Raw genomic sequence first — 20,078 nt, 5'->3', positions numbered from 1 at the left:
ACGGTTAACCAGTCCACCGGTTAACTAGTTGCATCGGTTCAACTTCGGTTCAGATTTTTAAAAAACCCACGGTTCGGTTATTCCTCACTCATTTTTTAGCTACAATGGTCGTTCGACAGGGCGATCACAGATTGGTATTTTTTAACAAAAAAGCCCTTTTTTTTACAATGTTTTGGCTCCCAAAGATACCCAAAGGCTGTATTGGCCAATACTTTCATGAAAAAAGCCCGCAATATCTAAGCAGTTTCATTCAGCTATAGTGGTCATTTTTCAAATAACTTGACTGCCAAGTATACCCACCATTATTTGTATCAAAATGATTTTAAATTGGTGCAAAGAAATACCTCAAAGTTTGTCTTTATGAATTAAGAGAGGAGACCAAAGTGTTCGCAACGCTAGTGAACCAGCTCCGCCCTTGCTTCGTGGTGAACAGATCTGCCATATGTTTTCATTAAGATGGTGAGGGAAGATGTGAAGAAAAAAACGATGAGGGAAGAGGGATACAAAAAGTATATGTTGCTTATTTCCTGCAAAACAACGAGGGACAATGGGAAAAATTTACAATCGTGAAAGATTTAGTTTTTAAGTTTTGGGGTTTCTTCGGTCAGTTTCCTTTGAGAAATCGAAATATCGATTGGGGATGTATGGAAATCGAAACCCATCGATAAATTCGAAATTTGTTTTGGTTCCTCCCCACCCCACCATGTCATCAGCGTCCTCCCCCTCCCCCCCCCCCCCCCCCCCAATGTCAATGTAATTATACCCGTTATACCCCTCTACAAAACGTTAATTGTCTTCCCCATTTTTCAGAGCCATTACTCACCGGAGTTTCATCTCACTGGAGCTAATTTTTCAGAGTTGTTTCATTGCCAGAGCTTCATCTCTCATCACCGGAGCTACAACGTCTTCCCCATTTCGAAGCTACAACATCTTCCCCATTTTTCAGGGCCGTTAATCACGGTAGCTAATTTCTCAAAGTTGTTTCATTGTCGGAGCTACAGTGTCTTCCCCATTTTTTAGAGCCGTTAATCATCGGAGCTAATTTCTCACAGCCGTTTTATCGCCGAAGCTTCACCTCTCATCACCGGAGCTATATCATCTTCCCCATTTCGAAATTTCTCAAAGCCGTTTTTATCATCGGAGCTTCATCTCTACATGTGTTCTCTACCTATGTTCGTCGTTTCATCACCGAAGCTTCATCTCTACATGTGTTCTTTACCTATGTTCGTCGTTTCATCACCGAAGCTTCATCTCTACCTGTGTCCAATCGGTTCTCCATCTTCCCCCTTTCGATTTGTTAGAGCTTCTTGCATTCGCCGTTTGGTAGAGGTCGAGTTTCGTCACTGGCCGAAGGAAGGTCATTGTCCCATTTCGACCCGTCTGTTTCTTCTTTTGTCTCCTTCTTCCCCTGTCTTTGAACATTGGAAGGATTCTCAAAGGTCACTTTGTTCATCGGTAGAAGGAATTGCAATTTACCGGCTATCATGCACCCCACCCCCAATCCAATTCCGATCATCCTGGGCACGCCGGAGATTACAAACCCTACTAAACATTTGGTAGATTATAGTGGGATTTTCTCCTCCAATACCTGTTCCATTGCTCCAAGTGCGGTAAGCATCTAGCTGTAATTGAATTATTTAATGTGTTAATGTAGGATTTTTTGTTTGCATTTGCCATTACTCATTGTATTGTCTACATTTTGTTAGGCATTCAAGCAATAAGCATTATATTGAACTATTATTTAATTGTACAATTCATTTATTTTGGGAGTTGAAAGATGATTTTCCATTTTTATTTTATTAACTCAACGCTTCAAAGATGATTTTTGATTGCTAGATCAAAGAATTTCCCATTTTTATTTTATTGATGCTATTTGCCCACTTATCATTTGCTGGAAATTTGGAAAAAAAGGAAATTAAAGGAGATTCCTTTTAAGTCAACAAGTCAACAAGTGGCTTCTAGAGATTCCTCACCTTACGGTTCTCAAATCTCGAAGTCTTAACCAAACCCAAGAACTTGCTCTTAATTATATATATGGTTTTTAAAATTGACCCGGAAACTGAACCGGTCAGGAACAGTCTGATCATTCGAACTGAATAACCGGCTCATTCTGACAAAAAAAAATAAAAACAATCAAAAACGTTCGAATGATTAATCAACCAGATAAACAGTTTACTGACCAAAATCAGCAGTTTTTGAAGAAAATCCGATTTTGAAAAAAACCGAAACTGATCACCTAGCCGATTGTTATTGGGTCGAACAGTCTGATCATTCGAACTGAATGACCGGCTCATTCTGACAAAAAAAAATAAAAAAAAATAAAAACGTTCGAATGATTAATCAACCAGATAAACAGTTTACTGACCAAAATCAGCAGTTTTTGAAGAAAATCCGATTTTGAAAAAAACCGAAACTGATCACCTAGCCGATTCTCAGTTTTTCCGGTCCAACCATCCTGTTCGGTCCGATTTTAAAAACCATGCTTAATTGTTTAGGAATCCCAAATCGGAGACCTCTTTCTTTTGCTCATTCCCCTTTAGAGGGTTATTTTAAGCTAAACACGGGTGGTGCTTCCCGGGGTAATCATGGAATTGGTGGAGTACCATCAGAGATGAGCACGGTAGTTTAATCGCCATGTTTCATTCGTACTATGGTGGTGGTGAACAATTTAATTTAATGGTTGAAGCTTTCAGTTTGAAGGACGGCCTAATGTTGGCCAAATCTTTGGGGATCCAAAAAAGTTTAGGCTTTCGGTATTTCCATGGTTCTCGTTTAGCTTCTTTGGAAAAACCTCTTTTTTACCACATTATCTTCGGTAAATTGGCACTGACAGCTTGAGGTGGGAGGAGATTTGCTCTTTCGTGGATGTTACTTTCTTTCACACGTTTCGGGAGGGTAATCTCATGGTTGATGCATTAGCTGATATGGCTTCTGATACTCATGATTATATCATTTTTTATTCCCGTAGTGCCCTGCCTATAGTCATCGACGGCGCGTTATGTGTACCTGTGGGTTCACTGGATGCGTGAATCCACCAATCAAAAACGACCACGTCGGCATTTTGAATAAACACTAACTTTAACGGACTTTTTTGCCGTTAGCAGCTGGAACCGGTTGAACCGAACACAACTGGACAAAAAAATACTTGGAAGGCTAAAACCCATCTTCAAGGATTTCATTCCAAGTTTCCAACTCCCCCCCATTTCCTCCTCTTCTCTGCCGAGCCCTAACCCAAAAACATCCCACCGGCGATCTCATTGTACACCGGTGATTATGGGCACGAAATCTACTGTCGGTAAGCAGAGGAAGGTACTCTCTACAAGGAATCTTCTTCTTCTTCTTCGTTTGTGAATTCCTGCTCAGCCAATTCAATTTGTTGTTTTGCTTGCTGTCTTGCCTCTTCAGCAAAGGCATTTTCTGTCATGGCCAACCTTAGCTGCTCCGTTGCCTGTTCTTTCAGTCTAGAAACTGCTAAAGCTGGTTCATCAATGACTGTCTTCTCTTTGGGAGAGTTTCTATTTGCATCTTTTCTCAAATTGGCTTTGTTTGAATCAATTTTGTCGCCATGGTCACATGACCTAATTGAGAGCTGCTACTGGGTAGCATGATTTTCGTCTGTATTTGGGGAAACCGTGGTACCAAAGGTACTTGCGAGATAATTCGATGACGATAGCAGCTACAGTTCCATATTGTGGCATTGTTCCACAGTGGAAGGATTATTCCGTTCTAGACATAAGAAGATGAGTTCCTTCGGCTTTTGCATTTTCAATCCAGGCCAAGGAGCTGTACTGAAATTTGTGTCACTCGATGGACTCGGGCTTGAAGCTGTTCGAGACAGGCAAGCTGCCGATTATAGTGTCTGCAACTCAGTTTTGAGACACCCACCATTACAAGCGTCTTGGTGTTCAATGAAACTGTCAACCCTGATCAGAGAGAAATTAAAACAAATGAATCAAACCAACAGCTTAATCACAGTTTGATCAAATGGGCTCTTCAAACTAGAACAAGCAGAACATTCAAGTGGCTCTTGATCTTCCTGTTTTAATTGTAGAAGATACGTTTAACAAAAAAGCTGCACCCTTCTTAAAATGAAATATATAAAGAAATCAATAAAAAAAAACTATGTTTTCGTTAGACTGGGTTTGGATTCAAACGGAAGATGGGAGGGAAATTGATGAGGGCAGATTTGGCCCTCCAGTGAAATTGCGACACATGGCACCTCGTGACAACTAGGCAAACACCCAGGCAACAACTTACCAAGTTGGTGTCCCCCCGGGCACCGGTCTGGCTGGCCTGGCCCGGACACAGGCGCCGACCTGGCAACCTGGCCCGGACATAGGCGTCGACCTGACAACCTGGCCCGGACACAGGCGCCGACCTGGCAACCTGGCCCGGACATAGGCGCCGACTTGACAACCTGGCCCGGACAAAGGCGCCGACCTAGCAATCTAGCCCGGACACAAGCGCCGACCTGGCAACCTGGCCCGGAACCCGACCCGTCGACTGACACAGGCGCCGACCTAACAACCTGGCCCGGACACAGGTGCCGACCTGGCAACCTGGCCCGGACACCAACCCGCCGACAGACACAGGCGCCGGCCTGGCAACCTGGCCCGGACACCGACCCGTCGACAGACACAGGTGCCGACCTGACAACCTGGCCCAGGTGCCAACCTGGCCGCCTGACACAAGCGCCAGCCTGACAACCTCGAGGAGTTCATCACTGTACCCCGGTTCTGACGGGATATGACGTCTTACCATTTGAAGGCTTTTCACCCACCTAACCCGCGAGGGCACCACTATATAAGGACTCCGACCACCAAAGCCAAAGGAGGGGAAAAAAGGATGGTAACCCTCTCTCTCTAGCTCTCTCATTTCTCTCCAAGCCCTCTGTAATCAGAATGCTAACTTAGGCATCGGAGAGTCCCCGTCGGGAAAATACCCCCGGGTCCTCTGATTCAGTTCTCGCAGGTCCCTCAGCTCCCACCGCCTACAAAGGAGAGAAAATCACCTCACGCGGAGGGTAGTCGGGCTGCGTTGCACCAGAGAGCTCCACCATCCTCTGAGTTGCAGGCCACCTAGGAGCAAGTCAAGTGACGAGTCCACCAGGCAGTTCGCCACTAGGGAGCACCACCAGGCAGTTCGCCACCAGGGAGCACCACCAGGTAGTTCGCCACCCGGCAGTTCGTCACCAAGTAGCTCTCCACCAGGGAGCTCGCCACCGGGCAATTCACCACCAAGCAATTCTCCCCCAGGGAGTTCGCCACCAAGTAACTCATCACCAAGGCACGTCACCATCGGGTCAAACAACGAGATACTTAACCAAAAAATTTATACATCACAAAAAATGGTACGTGACCAAAAATGGTTACATAAGAAATCAATAAGAAATAGATAAAAAATAAGTTATTCTCCAAAGGATACTTGTGTTTAAGGAGATCCTGATCTTAAGAACTATGGCTCATCAAGTATAAGTATTGCTGAACTGTTGACAATTTAACAAGGTACTCTCCATCTACTGAGCTTAAGTTCTTGGGTTTGAATTTAATTGGATATATAGAAAAGAAAAATGAGAAACCCAAGAAACAACTTCGATCAAGCGAGAGGCCTTTAGTTGTGGGCATTAAGATGAGCTTTATAATCCGATTGAACATCGTATCCTTCGGAGCACTTCTCACACACCCATTGCTTGTGATTGTTGTGCTTCCTTCTGAAATGCTTCTTTATGCTGACGAGATCGCCCAGTGCGTGGCAAGGGTCATGGTGCAAGCAGCTAGGTTTTGGGCAAACAAACACTCTCTTTCAAACCTCTGGTGTCTCCCTCTTGAGTAGCTTCCACAGCACCTTCCGCTGGCACAGGTGCATCTGAAGGTTCTGGTCTCTCTGAAATCCCTGATTGCAGATCTCGCAAACACAATGGTTAGACTCTAATAACGTCTTTGAAAGAAGCCCTGTTTTTTGCATTTTGTCTTTTTACAGGTGATTGAACCGGGTTTATTCAGCAAATGGCTGAAACACCGGTTAAAGTTAATGTTTATTCAAACTGCCGACGTGGTCGTTTTTGGTTGGTGGGTTCACGCATCCAGTGAACCCACGGGTGCACTTAACGCGGACTCATAATTATGTGGATTTAACAATAAGTAGATTTATTGTATGGCACCATAAAGTCCAGTTGCCAGCATTACCAATACATGGCTAACGTTCAAGTAACAAATAAATAAATAAATAAAACTAATAAAAAAAATCTAAAGCATTTCTTCACAGAACAAAGTCAGCTACATGACTTTAGCCTAAGTTGCACCTAACGTCTCAACGCCTACGCATTAACAAGGTTAAGGACTTGACATACATGAAGCTATAGTCTCGAAAAGAAAAACAGAAAAACCTCATCAGTCATCTTAACATTACGCCCTGTATAGCCTCTTCAAACCAGATTTGTTTGCTGCAGCTTCGCCGTTATTATGGAACACTGCTACGGAACCAACTAATTGTTATTCAGAGCATCAGAGCTTTGCTTCTTTCTTTAGAAGGTAAAAAGGCCAGCTGAACCTGAACATTGGAGTTCTTTACCTCCACAATGATAGAAAATAAATTGTTCTACTGGAACCATAAATACACAAATTTAGATGGCTTGAAATAACAATATCATAGATCAGACAAGGGCCGTGGAAGTCATTTACTGTATCTGAAAATGCACAAACAACTAATTCCTTGCTTTTCATCATGATATCCGCATATACAATTCAAGTCCAAGCTCCTTATTAAGAGCAACAGATGTCCTCCTCTTCAATTAGACAAATCAAATTATTCACTCCGCCAATCTTAAGGTGTGAACAAACAGAACCAGATGTGGGACAACCAAAATCCAACACTATTTTTAAGGTGGATGTTGGACAATACAAGTCGTTCCCCTATGCAAAATCACACTGGTAATTTTGAGAATTTAAGTGTGCATAATATATAGCTCATTGCTTTGCAAATGGGATGATACATTCAAGCAAATGAAGAAACTCAAGTCCCAAATAATGACTTCAATATACTTTCAAGTATCAGGGACATTTAAATTCTGGAAGAGCTCTGGAAGGTGGGCATTGGTTAGCTTGGTCCTCTTGCTAATTTCACGTTGTTTCTTCTTGGGCTTGGACTTTGGTGCAATACCATGCACCTGGGCCATGGCCCTTCTCTTGGCAGTGTTGGTTGCAGGCTTCATTCCATTCTTCTGGAGGTCCTTCTCAATGTCAACCATATCACGTGGAAGCTCAATACCCCTGAAGAGCTGCTTCAAATCATCATCTACCTTGATTGGAACTCTGGGATCATTTGGGTAAGCAATGTCTTCTTGCGAATCAAAATTTGAGAGCAGCCAAACCTGTCCTGCAGCCTTCAGAGCCTGCAACAAATATTATTATGCTTACTATCATATGCCCCAACCGTCTAAAAGTCACATAAAGTATTGTAATTGTGTTTTGAGTGCTTCACAAAAATATCATTAATATCACAATCACAACAACCATGCAACAAGAAAGAATCATTGCACCATTCAGTAAATGATATGTACAACTGCTGGTTATTTAATGAATATACATTCACATTCACTATTCAAGTGCGCTCAATAAATTGGCCCCTCTTGTTCCAGAATAGTCCTTTTCAGATTCTTCCAAGCATCCACTTACATGAACTGCCTCATAATTTTAACAACTCTCCAAATATTTGGCACAGGACTAGCAGCTTTGCTACTATTATTATGGGTAATTGCAAACTATAACAAACCACACATGTCATTCATAAACATGCTATTACACATTGAAATCATGCCCTTTCCTAATGGACAGCAGTCCATTCATTGGCATAAAGAAATGAAAATCTAAAAACAAGCATTAATAACGGTAAAGATACCTGTAAGTCCTCCATTACAGTTGGATACGCATCCTTCAGATCAATGATAGCAATACCCTCGGGAAACTTCCGTATCAAGACAAGCAGTTGGTTCTTGTCCTTTAAATCATGTTTTGACTGTATAATAATGCAAAACCAATTATTTCTTGACTACCTGAAAGGCTCCATGAGGAAAAAGTACCCATCTAATACATTCTGAACCACATATTGCCTTGACAAATTCTGAAAGCGTCCCAACCACTAATGATATATAATATATTTGTATTCTCTGAAGTAAAAGTAACACTTACCTTGTAAGAGAAACGCCTTCCATCATAGTTCACTTTAGGGTTATTCCTCAAACTGTCAAAAACGGCTTTGTTGGAATTTGTATCAACATAACATGCTTCATTTATCTGCTCTGGGGTGAATGCTTGCCGTGTCTACAGAAATTCAGAATATACAAAAACTGATTGATTAACTTTCAATAAAATATTGCTAACCTTTTGACATGCTACTTATACCAATGTTATAGCTTTTGAGTGAATTAGATTTGGCTGGAAATGGAACTTCACTTATATTTTACATTTTCATGTAATTATTTGCAATGGAACTTCACTTATACTAATATCTCATAGTTGCCATTTGAATCATTACTTGTTATGGTAAAATCTCAGGCAAGTAAGCATAAGAATGTCAGTTTGAGTCTGAGAGAGGCCACTTTGTGCCAAAAGACAAAAGCCAAAAGGTTAGGAGTGCATCCAGTCTACCCCTCCCAAGACCACAGATAGCTAGGACCAACATTGAGTAATGACCTTTGGCCCTTTGAATGTGAATTATACTATATGATATGGCATAACAATTTCCTTTTCTACAAATATTATGCCACATTGCCACTCCTAATTTACACTGACACCATGAACCTAAAAAGAAGAAATCCAAACTCCATGCAAGAACAGGGAATAAAGCAACTTTTAAGGGTAAAAAAAGGCAAAAAATGGGCTCCAATGAGAAAAGCACCCAAAACTATTAGACAGTTATGCCCTTTAGCTCCAATCAAATTGATGTACCTTTTTGACATTTATTGTAAATGAATAAAGTGCATAATTGACTCATGTCATTGTGGTGTGTTTCTGTGTAATACTCTTAAACTGGACACTTATGAGACTCGTGTTAGTTTAGAATTTTCACAACCGTTGGATAGATCTAGGGAGATTTATCCTGCCAAGGTCAATACTGATGTGCCGCCAAGTTGGTTGGGATGGCTTGTCTCAGCTACCAGGGTGAGACCCGAGGTACATGCAGTGCGGGTTTTCTTGAAACCCTGAACCGGACCAAAATTCCAATATTGCCCTGGACCTTGGAGATAGATGGGCAAAACTGGAATGTTACACGTGACCCCTATACTCGATTATGATACTGCACTAGATGTCAGATTGGGCTGTCTTTGATAATGCCAATCAGTGAGATCTTTAGAGGAGGTCAAAACCTGGGTATGTTAGGACAGTCTGAGAATTCATCTGAGTGGGTGATCATAGTGACAGGATCAGCCCCTTTGCCAGACAAAGCGAATGATCGGGGATGCACTCTCTCTGATGGAAACCTAAACTGCAGGCAGTTGATTTCAACCGTTGAAATTTGTTTTGCAAAATATATTTATATAAAGATATGCATATATATATATATATATATATATTATGGTTTCAAAATGTTTGCAAAAAGTTTTAATTCCTAGGATCCATGTGAGTAGAGAGTGCAGCACTGCACCTTGTAGCCGAGAGAGAGGTCCTCTCTTGTCAGAAAGTGTTTGATCATTATGGGTTGAGAGGTTAAGTGTAAGACCATTGAGGGTAATACCTGATGGGCTAATCTTGCATCTGCCCACAGTCCTTGGGTTTTCATAAGGTGGCTGGACCCAAGGACCATTTAGTGTAAATGTTGGGCCCATTAAGAGCCCATGGTGATGGACTCAGGGGATCACTGTCTCCTACAGTGAATTCGGCTAGGCCTTGTAACAAAGGTTGGGCTGAACCCATGTGGCTGATGTGTAGATCAATGTTTGGGTCCCACGCCATACAAGGATAGTCAACTGGGCAGCAGGTTAAAAAGGTTAAGTGAGCACATAGACTTAATGGGCCTAAAGCCCAATTCAAACTGACTTAATAAGATTAATTAAATAGGGGCAATTCTGGGATTTGGATCAGCTGATAGGATAAGGGATTATCCCTATCCACTCAAAGAGTCCAGATCCAAATAAAGATTTGGATTAGGAAACTCCTAATTTAATTAGGATGGCTGATCTTTATCTGCAGATAAGATAAGGGATTATCCTTATCTCTTAAAGAGAGTCCAGATCCAAATATAAGATTTGGATTAGGAAACTCCTAATAAGATTAGGAGAACCTCCCTTTAAGGCTATAAATAGGAGAGCAGGGCGGACCTCTAAAAACAACTCACAGTCTGCTGAATTAGGAGAGAAGACAACACACAGTTTGACTGCTCCTGTCTTCTGCTCTTTCCTTCCTGTTCTTGCTGCCCCTACCCAGTTCGATCTCTACCTGTGGGAGTGATCAAGAATCGTTCTTGATATTGCTTCTTGCTAGAAGAGGCAATCTGAAGTCGTGCTCACCAGCCCTTTACTATATTCTTGTTGAAGAATTCGGTTCTTGCTGAAGAGTCGTCTTGGTGATTCTGCTTCACATCACACCGTGTCATCTTCGGTGGAAGCAGCATTGGTCTTCTCCTTGGGCGTGAACACCTTCATTGGGAGTTAATGTTACTCCGTATCAGGTATATCCCTCTCCTCCCTTTTGGTTTCAGATCTGGCCGGGTTTGGTTTTAAGATTGATCATTGAAAATGCAGTTTTCTAAAATAGGGAATGCGATTCCCACATGGGAGAGAGAAATTTTTGAAATTTCGCCCAACCTTCCTGCAGGGTTTGGCCATCCATATGATGGATCTCTCATCCCTTCACCCAAAACACCATTCACACCACCAGTTTAACTATAACCAGCTCCAAGGAGCCACTAAGAATCCCAAAACACTGCCCAATGACAAGACCCAAGAAAGCACCTAAACAACATGCCCCACAACCCTCAAACAAGAATCAGAGCAAAATCAAACATTGAAAGACACAAAAAAGAAGTCCAAGCTACAGCAGAAAAGGACCATGGTTCTGGGATTGGGCTTCTTTTTCCAGCTTCAACTCTGGTCTGTTCCCAAACAAAGAGAAGAAATGAACTGGACTGTCGTATTGTAATAATCTACTTCCCTTTTCCTTTTACCCAATAAGGACCCTTTGGATCTAAAACAATCTATATTGAACATTTGTCGTGACCTCCTTTCGGGTTTCAATCTTCTATTACTTTATTTTAATCATAACATCAATCAGATAAAAGAACCTCAACCATCAGAGAGATAGAAGAGGACAGCATAAACAACAGTAGCATGGAACATAAACACAGCACTAGTTAACCAAGCCCATACTTAAAAAAAAAAAAAAAAACACACATACATGTTCACATGGTCTTCAAAACTTTTAAGAATAAGTGCATGATCATATGAGACATCTTTGAACAACCGCAACAGAAAGGTGTTTCATACCTCTAGAAGTAGGTCTAGAACACGCTTGATCTGAGCACCAACAGGGGCCTTTCTTATGCTGTTGATGTGCTGAAGCCTCTCCGTATCATTAGAGAATTTTACTGGAGCAGAAGGAGTTCTTGAAGGAGTGCTTGCAGGTGTAACTTTTTGAGTGGGCTTTGATGCCCCTGCCCTTGGTGTGTTGGTGAGTGTAGACTGGCACTTCTCTTGCTGCTGCTTGAACTTTGCAAGACTTGCTTGAAGCGACATTGGAGATATAATATTGATTTACTTAATACTGAAAACCTAAGTACATGGAAAATTACATCAGAAGAATCCAAGGTATTCTAACTCTGACATTTCAAAAACTAATGCCCTTTTCCTATCTTTTGAACAGCTTCAGAAACTAATCTTTATCACCAAATATGCTATCAACTAACTTGATTGACTTTGCAACAAAAAATAGTCATCCTAAACCTTCTATTGTCCTTAGCTTTTCCAATGCCTCAGATAAGCAACGGTACTCAAAAAATGACCTCAAATTTATCCAACTAGGTATTTAGGTAATATTTACCTTGAAAATCCAGATAATGAATTTTCTTGCATTTCAATACCCATAAGCTGAAAACTTTGTTGACTTAATCTTTAATAAACTAAAGTGGTAAAGACATATAGCTAGTTTTCAATTGTTTGACATCCATAACTAAAATGATAAATAACTGAAGTATCAAGGTATACCCAATACCCTCTACACTTAGAAGACATACCCTAGTTAATGAATCCCCCTAAACAAACCAAAAAGAAAGAAAAAGTTCAAAAGCTAGGACTGGCTTGTTGAACTAGGAACATGACCCACTGTTTTCATCTAAATTCTGAGACTGATGCAGCCTGGTCCAAAACCATATACGCTGTGAATGGGTAGAAAGAAGATGGAGCAGAAAATAAACTTTGACCAAAGAAAAGAAATTACAAAATCAAATAGAGAGACAGTGGCATCACTGACATGTAAACCTTATCCACCCAATAAGGACAAGGTAATCAAAGAATCTTTTGAGCAAGAAGAAGGGAATTGGGGGAAATTAACTTTTAAGGAAAATGTTTTTCTCCAGTATCATTAGTTCAAAGTAGATTTCTATCATTTCTAATTTTATGGGTGATGCAGTAAGGCTGGAACAAAACTATCACAAGACAGGGAGAGAGGAAGAGAGGGAGGGAGAGAGAGAATGTATATGTGTGTGTGTGTGTGTGTGAGAGAGAGAGAGAGAGAGAGAGGGGAAAGGGTAGAAAAAGAGAAAAGAGAAAGAAATCCCAAGGAATCACTCCAAGGGGTCCTAGAATCACTCTAGGGTTTGTAGGAATAACTCCATACAGCAAACTTGAAAGAGAGCTCTAAGAAATCTTCATTCATTAACTTCAAAAGGAAGAGAATACATCTATTTATATAGAGTGACTTGTGGCCCGGAATACCGTTCACCATAATTACAAAAATGCCACTCCTTGTCTTGTGCATCAAGAAACACAATAGCTTTTTATCTACTAATGCAAATAAACTGAAAATTGAAAGATAGGCTCTACTAAACTAGAGGAACAAGATGTTATAGCCCAGGCCCACATAGGACTAGCTAAAATGACGAAAATACCCCAGACCAGCTCAGTCCAAGTCCCAAGAGTCTTCCCCATGCCAAATCAGAACCTGTTTGTTGCCCTTCTTCTTGCGAGAATAGGTCTTATAATGCTTGGACCGATCCCCATAATGGGCTTCTTCAAATTACGGAGATACAAATAGGCAACAAGCCATATGTGTCAATACATAAAAGCAAAAAGTTAAAAAAAAAAAAAGATAAACTGTGCTTTATTACCATTCTTGTTTACTTTTTAAAAACATTATTTAAGATTTAACCCATGCAACAAAGGAACTGTGTGTATGTGAGAGAGAGAATTTTGAACAAGAGTCAAAATGCATCCTTCTGCCAAGACCAAGTTCAGAACTAATCCTGCAGTAGATAATTTTGACAGGAAGATCAGATAAAATGTGATTTTGAAAGAATAGAGAACTTCCAGTTTACAATTGCATACTGATGATGGAAATAAGGGATCACTGCTTGGTGCAATGGTAAAATCTCTGACTAACAACCATGAGAATGTAGTTTTGAGTCTGAGAGCAGCCACTTTATGGTAAAAATGCCATAGGTTAATTCTGTATCTAGTCCACACCTCCCAAGATTCTTGATAAGCCAGGACCAGCATCAGGAAATGGCCTCTATATTGATAGATCAGCGGTATTAAAAATACTCCTATCAAACCATATGATACATCATACAAATTAACATATTCATAATCCATAAAACAATTAGCAAATATCATTTTTTTTTGAAGCACAGATAACATGTATCATAAAATGGATAACATTCTCCTTAATATACTTTTGATAGCCATCCCATATCACACTCATGCATCTCTTCCTGAAGCTAATAAAGAAATACAAGCCACTTTCTGGCTATGGGCTTTTAAGAAAAAAGAATACCAATTAAGATCTATTCTGAAAGACTAGCAGTGTTAAGAGAACCAAGCCACAGCCTTGATCCCAAATACTTTTCCATACTGTCCATCTGCTTCATTCTAAACATTGGTAAGATGAACTTCCTTTTTCTTCTGTGAACACTACTAACCAGAATCGAACTTTTTTGTGGATTGATCTTTTCTTCTGACATCCTTTCAAATCTTTGCAATATTAGTTAAAGTTCTTTCTACTTACTCACTTCATCCTTGTAGAAAAGAAAGCAGTCATCTGCAAAAAGCAGGTGAGTGATGGGAGGGTGTCTTTAGCTAACTTTATACCTTTGATGAGTCCTCTCTGTTCGGCAGCTTCCAACATGCTGGACAATGCTTCCATTGGTCTCAGGCAAGACCCAATGAAATTTAAACAATTTTGGCAACACACCATTAAGTTTAATAGAGAAAGATGGGGTGGATATGCATTGTTTGATTAATATGCACCATTGTTGTGGGCATCCCATCCCCTCTAATATCAGCAACACAAACCCCCTCTTGACTCTAGCATATGCACTGGACATGTACAGTTTAATAGCCATCCATCTCACCCCCATTTTTCCTTTGTCATTTTATTTACCAATTCATGGGATAGTATAATGTTGTCCATAACATTTCTGCCCTTGATAAATGCTGATTAGTTTCTCATATTAACTTCTGTAGCTTGTTTTTTTATTTCTCCACTAGGCATTTTGCAATTATTTATAAAGCACATTGCGACAGCTGATGGGTCTAAACTGTGTCACATTTCAGCATTCTTCTTTTTGGGAATACATACTAAGTTTTGCAGTTTAAATTCTGTAGGAACTTCCCAGTGCTGAAGAAGTGAAGATTAAATCATAAACCTCCCCTCCTATTATATGCCAAAATTTCTGAAAGAAATAGAGAGTGAACTTGTTTTTCATGCTCTCAACTATCTCCCACACCTCCTCCATAGCTGGTAGAGTAAGAACATCTTGTTTTTCATCCTCACTCAGCTGAAGTAAATGTAAATCAGAAATATCAAGTTCTGAATTGTGAGACAATTGTCCCCCTATTTGCAGTGCCAACTCTTTAAAAGCATCTGACACTTCCTCAATTTTCAATTGTTTACCTCTCAAATCCTTTACTCCCTCTGGATGATGGTTCATTCTTCTTCTATAGTTTGAAATCTGATGAAAATATTTTGTGTTTCTATCACCCTCCCTCAGCCACAGTTCTCGGGACTTTAATTTCCACAATTTTTCTTCCATTTGTAGCCACTGATTATATTCCCACTGCAAATTTTTGAACTCCTTAGGTCCATGAACATTTGTATATGCTAATTCTAGTGTTTCCATTCTCTTTTCTAAATCTTTTAATCTTTGAGTGACGTACCTAAAGGATTGTTTATTCCAAATCTTCAACCTTTTTTGCAGTTCCTCAGCTTCATGATAATTCTTTTTGTGACGTCCCCACCTGTGTTCTTTTCCCACTCTTCTCTTATAATCTGCTCACAGTCCAGACTTTCTGTTCACATGGGCTGAAAATGGAAGTGAGTTGGCCCTCTTAATTTTTTGGGTTCAGTATCCATGATCATCATGGAGTGATCGGAATGGATAGAGAATTTATTTAGGACATTTGCCTCTGGGTATAACTGTAACCAGTTGCCTGATAATAAACACTTATCTAGCCTCTCTTTCACCATTCACCTTTCCCTTCCCATGTTGTTTATTAGACCATGTATAATAAAGACCTCTACTATCCAACTCCACCAAGTTGAATTTATCCACTAATTTTCTTAGGTTTTGAGAAGGTCGATGTCCATGAGTTCGGCTCCCATCATAACCATGATGACATAGGGTATCATTTAGATCCCCACAGAGAACCCACTTAGCATCTTGTAAATATTCCAAGTCCATAAGAGAAGGCCAGAGTTCTTTCCTTTTGGAATTCATTGGATGCCCATAGATTAAAGATAGAAACCACGGCTCTCTCTGTGATGAATTTCCTATCTGACACATGATTAATCTTTCATTTTTTACCACGATCTGTAGGGGGAAGTCCTGTTTCCAACAACATATTAGGCCTCCAGACTTCCCTCTAGCAGGATAACACGTATAATATTTGATAATTTAGTTTCTTAGCCAGTATCCCACTGTTTGCTTCATTCAATTTGGTCTCAGAGAAGAAACAGTAAGTCAGGGCTGTGTGTTTGGGACACCCGTTTCAGGTATCGTACTGTCGCGGGGTTATTACAACTGTGAACATTAGACTTATTTGTTCGAGTGGCTACCTAGTACCTTGAGATCTGCTGGAGAGAAAACCAACGGCTTGAATTGCTAGATTCGCTTCCCTCAGCGCCAGTGGTGGAAGGGAAAAATCGAATATAACCAGGCCAAAACCAGTGATGTGGGATTACCGCTAGAAGAAAACCCTCTTCAGATTAAGAAGAAAAGCCTTGCACCGATGAAATTTAGAGAATTGCCGCCAGAAGAAAACCCTTGCTCCAATTAATATAACAGGCTTGCCGCCGGAAATTGCATTTTTTTTCTCTGTATTGCAAGGGATGTAGTTGCAATTCTCCTCGTCTAGTTTAACTGAGTTTGTCATAAAGATTTTAGCAAAATCGACGACATATACAATTGAGAGCTCGGCAGAATCATCATTAGAGGCTAAATGCATATTTTACAAACGGATCATAAACATATAAAGCCGTATCCACCAAACAATTAAATAAAATAGAAATCATGCAGTGAACGAAATAAAATCCGAAATACCAAACAATTAACAACCACTAATATAAATGAAACAATTGACTTATCGAGTTCGGACAAGGAAATCGGAAAGCTAAGAACAAGGAAAATGAAACGGGAAGAAGAAATTAGGAATGGGTGGGAAGAAACCTAACCTTGCTATCTCTTTCTGACAACCAAATGACAGAGATTGCTACAAACGTTCCGCTGTGATTTTTATCTTTTTCATTTCTTAACTTCTATTTTTCGATCAACCAAGAGGGCAGGAGAATAAGAGAGGAGATGGATAAAAAAAATGACAGAGAGAGAGAGGAACAATTTGTAGAGAATCGGAGTCTGACGCGGCAGACGCGCTAATCGGCAAAGTTCATGAACAGCAGCAAACCGTATCGATTATCTGAATTCGAATTCGATCCTATTATCCGTTTGTAATTGGATCAAATATCTCTATCCGATCCGATATAATCGAATTTCATTGAATTTAAATATAAGGAAATTTTCTAAAACTCAACTTTTCAACATTTCTCTTAAATTCATTTCAACTTTTTAAAATATCTAAAATTCATCATATCAATAAGTTTTTATTTTCTAAAATTAACATTTTGTCACTGCATCGTTAATGCTTCTTAACAGAGGTGTCCATACCAGTTTAAATAATAATTTTCATGACCAAATTACTCTTGAATGGTGGGTTAGAGGAAAAATGGTCTTTTTCAGTTTTCAGTTTTCAATTTTTTTTTTTTTTGCATTTTCAATATTTTGTTATAATTTTCAATGTTTTTTATAATTTCTGTTTTCTTACATTTTTTCTATTTTCTACAATCTATAAATTTTTGGTGTTTTTTCTATAATTTTTATTTTCTGATTTTGTTTTTCAATATCTATAGTTTCTATAATTTGAAAATAATTTTTATTTTGTTTGCAATTTCTATAATTTTTTATATTTTTTATAATTTCTATGTTTTTATGTATTTTATATTTGAAAATATTTTTTTGAACTTTTCTTTTTTCATGTCTAAATATTAAAATGGTAATATATTAGCACCCATTAATTTATCTTGTATATATTTTATATTTTTCTATGAAGGTTAAAATGGTATTATATTGTGGTGAGTTTAAGAGATGCTGAAAACTCATGGTGAGTTTTAGACAATTTTCCTTAAATATATATGCTCATATATACTAAATTATCATAAGTTGGTCTGAATGTTAGTATTTTCTCTAAATTATTGTATGTAAGTTCAATTCGTTTATTAATAATACATAATTATTTGATCATTGTGTCTAATTTATTTATATTATTTAATGTCCAATTATAATCCAAGTTCAATTTAAATGAACCAAATTTGGATCTACCAATATCCGGTTCGATCCAATCCATTTACAATCCTAAACAATAATCCACAGGCCTATTGATGAATTGGATCTGGATTGCCCTATAGTATTGGACTATCATGCTCTGAAAACTTGTAACCAATAACTGGTGTCATAACAAATTAAGTGATATTTATCAAAATTTACTAGGGGTTTTGATTGGTTATTGCTCTTTGGTAGCATGTCTTTCTAGCAACCTAGATTTTGTTAAGGTTTTAAAAACCTACCTAGATACGGAACCACTTTAACCACTATTTTTTTAGGTCAGTGGTTCAATCATCCAAATCAAATTGCTGATTAGGTCAGCAATTTGTTAATTGAGTTAGTTTTTTTTTTGGGAAAAATCTGAGTTAGGTGGAAAGTAGAACCATTTAGGTGATTAATTTTTGGGTCAAATAGTTCAACTGCATGGGCCGATGGCTTAGATTTTCCCTTGGAAGACCATAACTGATCTGGATATGATCATGGGTCCCTGGTAAGGATGATCATTTCCAGCATGCCCATTTAGTCTTGAAGCTAAAGTTTGTTTTTTAGCTTAGGCTGAATACTTTGAATCCAAATCTAATAGGCACAGCATTGTAAGCACTTCTATGAGCACTTAATCAATATTCTGACAAGTGACAACCATATCAAAAGTTGTTTTTAATTTGTTTTTTAGGTTGTATTTGGAATCGATGTAAAAACATCATTGGTGTAAAAGTACATTAATGACGTTTTACATCGAACTATTAATAAAGTAACCATTTGAATTTTGAAAATTGTGCTGAGAAAAGTGGAGTTTTACATCAATTTTATTGATGTAATATTTACATCGATAATCAATGAAAAACTCTACTTTAATGAACACTTACATCGATTTAGGATGTAAAACTCCATTCCATCCAAACGCACATAAAACTAAACCGGAGTGGAGTTTTATGTCGATCATGATTATACATTCTTTCAAAACGTCAATAAAATCAAACCGGCGTAAATATTTACACCGGTGACGTTTTACATTGATTCCAAACACAGCCTTAAGGGTAGGCTGGAGGTATTTTAAGGGACAAATGACCCAAAAAAAAATATTCTAAATGCTTACTCAATGTGCTCACCATGTACACCTACCTGATCCGGTCTGGAATACTTTAGCGGAGCCTAAAAATGAAGAATCCCATACATCTATAGCCAAATATAAGATAAGAATTTACTACAATTGATGTAGTTGAGACAAGGGGAGGAGAAGCTCCATATGATGGCTAAGGGAGGCAAATATGGATGGAAGGTGGCTCCAAAATCATCACCACCAGGCACCAGCTTCACGAAAAGGACTACATTGTTGTGGAACATCATCAACTTTAGTGATTAACTGTCCCATGTAGAAAGAAAGGCAAGCTTATAGATCAATTATACTCATGTGTATATGGAACTCCATTAGGTTATTCATGGTTTATCAAGTTAGGGTCACAAAATTGCATATAACTCATTGAAAGAAGTTTTGATATTTCTTGGGTAAAATGCTTTCTTCCAAGTCCAATCCCCTTGGACTCCTGGCTTGACCCATCCCATGATTATCCTTAGAGATGCAAATGGTATCCATTTAATTTTAGTTCATTTAATTAATAATATACAATATTTTGATCATTTCCGGTTTAATTTATTAACACTATACAATATTTAATTTCACTCATTCGAATTGGATATAAATCCAATGAAAAAGATTTCAAATAAAAAGTAAATTATAAGCATTTTTTGTCATAAGAAAATGTGAAGACAGATAGTTTTGAAAAAAAAAACATAAATAAGGTTAAAATGCATAGGAGTGCAAATGAAAAGAAGGCAAATTCTAGTTTAATTTTGTTTTTGGGTTTTACTTTATTTTGTTTCAAGTCTTGCTTTACTTCATTTGTGCTGCAAGTAAATAAAATAAGGTAAAATTTAAAATAAAAATAAATCATAATTTGCATCAAAATCATTTTGGACTATCGCGGTTTTGCATTAGT

The 20,078-nt window shown here is 38.7% G+C and overlaps 1 protein-coding gene and 1 pseudogene across 5 annotated transcripts; both read right to left on the bottom strand.

The window, feature by feature from the left end:
* Positions 1-366: 366 nt before the first annotated feature.
* LOC148789564 (uncharacterized) lies at positions 367-6,725 on the bottom strand (annotated as a pseudogene). The gene is made up of 2 exons (XR_016079434.1): positions 6,571-6,725; positions 367-3,923 (listed from the first exon to the last, which is right to left on the bottom strand). The product of XR_016079434.1 is annotated as an uncharacterized LOC148789564 (transcript).
* Positions 6,676-17,105, bottom strand: LOC104600600 (transcription initiation factor IIE subunit beta-like). 4 transcript variants are annotated; one of them, XM_088893228.1, is made up of 6 exons: positions 16,878-17,087; positions 16,263-16,566; positions 11,480-11,764; positions 8,187-8,318; positions 7,897-8,013; positions 6,676-7,390 (listed from the first exon to the last, which is right to left on the bottom strand). In XM_088893228.1, the coding sequence occupies exons 3-6, from the start codon at positions 11,726-11,728 to the stop codon at positions 7,043-7,045; spliced, it is 846 nt and encodes a 281-aa protein (XP_088749354.1). In that variant the 5' UTR covers positions 11,729-11,764; positions 16,263-16,566; positions 16,878-17,087; the 3' UTR covers positions 6,676-7,042. The 4 variants fall into 4 exon arrangements, with proteins under 4 accessions (XP_088749354.1, XP_010261946.1, XP_010261945.1 ...); XM_010263644.3 differs by having other exon boundaries at positions 16,270-16,566; XM_010263643.3 differs by lacking the exon at positions 16,263-16,566 and having other exon boundaries at positions 16,878-17,105.
* Between the last annotated feature and the right edge of the window lie 2,973 nt (positions 17,106-20,078).

This window comes from Nelumbo nucifera, chromosome 8 (genome assembly GCF_055504915.1).
Source record: "Nelumbo nucifera cultivar China Antique chromosome 8, China Antique-T2T, whole genome shotgun sequence".
Taxonomy (NCBI): domain Eukaryota; kingdom Viridiplantae; phylum Streptophyta; class Magnoliopsida; order Proteales; family Nelumbonaceae; genus Nelumbo; species Nelumbo nucifera.
Note: the sequence above shows the minus strand (reverse complement) of the source record. Positions and strands in the feature narration are given on the sequence as shown.

What these genes read in the sequence shown, in the direction of transcription:
- LOC104600600 (XM_010263643.3), bottom strand. Translation starts at nt 11,728, where the DNA reads ATGTCGCTTCAAGCAAGTCTTGCAAAGTTCAAGCAGCAGCAAGAGAAG. An exon ending in TTCTAGACCTACTTCTAGAG is followed by an intron (nt 8,319 to 11,479) that starts GTATGAAACACC and finishes GAATTTCTGTAG; the next exon opens with ACACGGCAAGCATTCACCCC. An exon ending in CTGTAATGGAGGACTTACAG is followed by an intron (nt 7,391 to 7,896) that starts GTATCTTTACCG and finishes TATTTGTTGCAG; the next exon opens with GCTCTGAAGGCTGCAGGACA.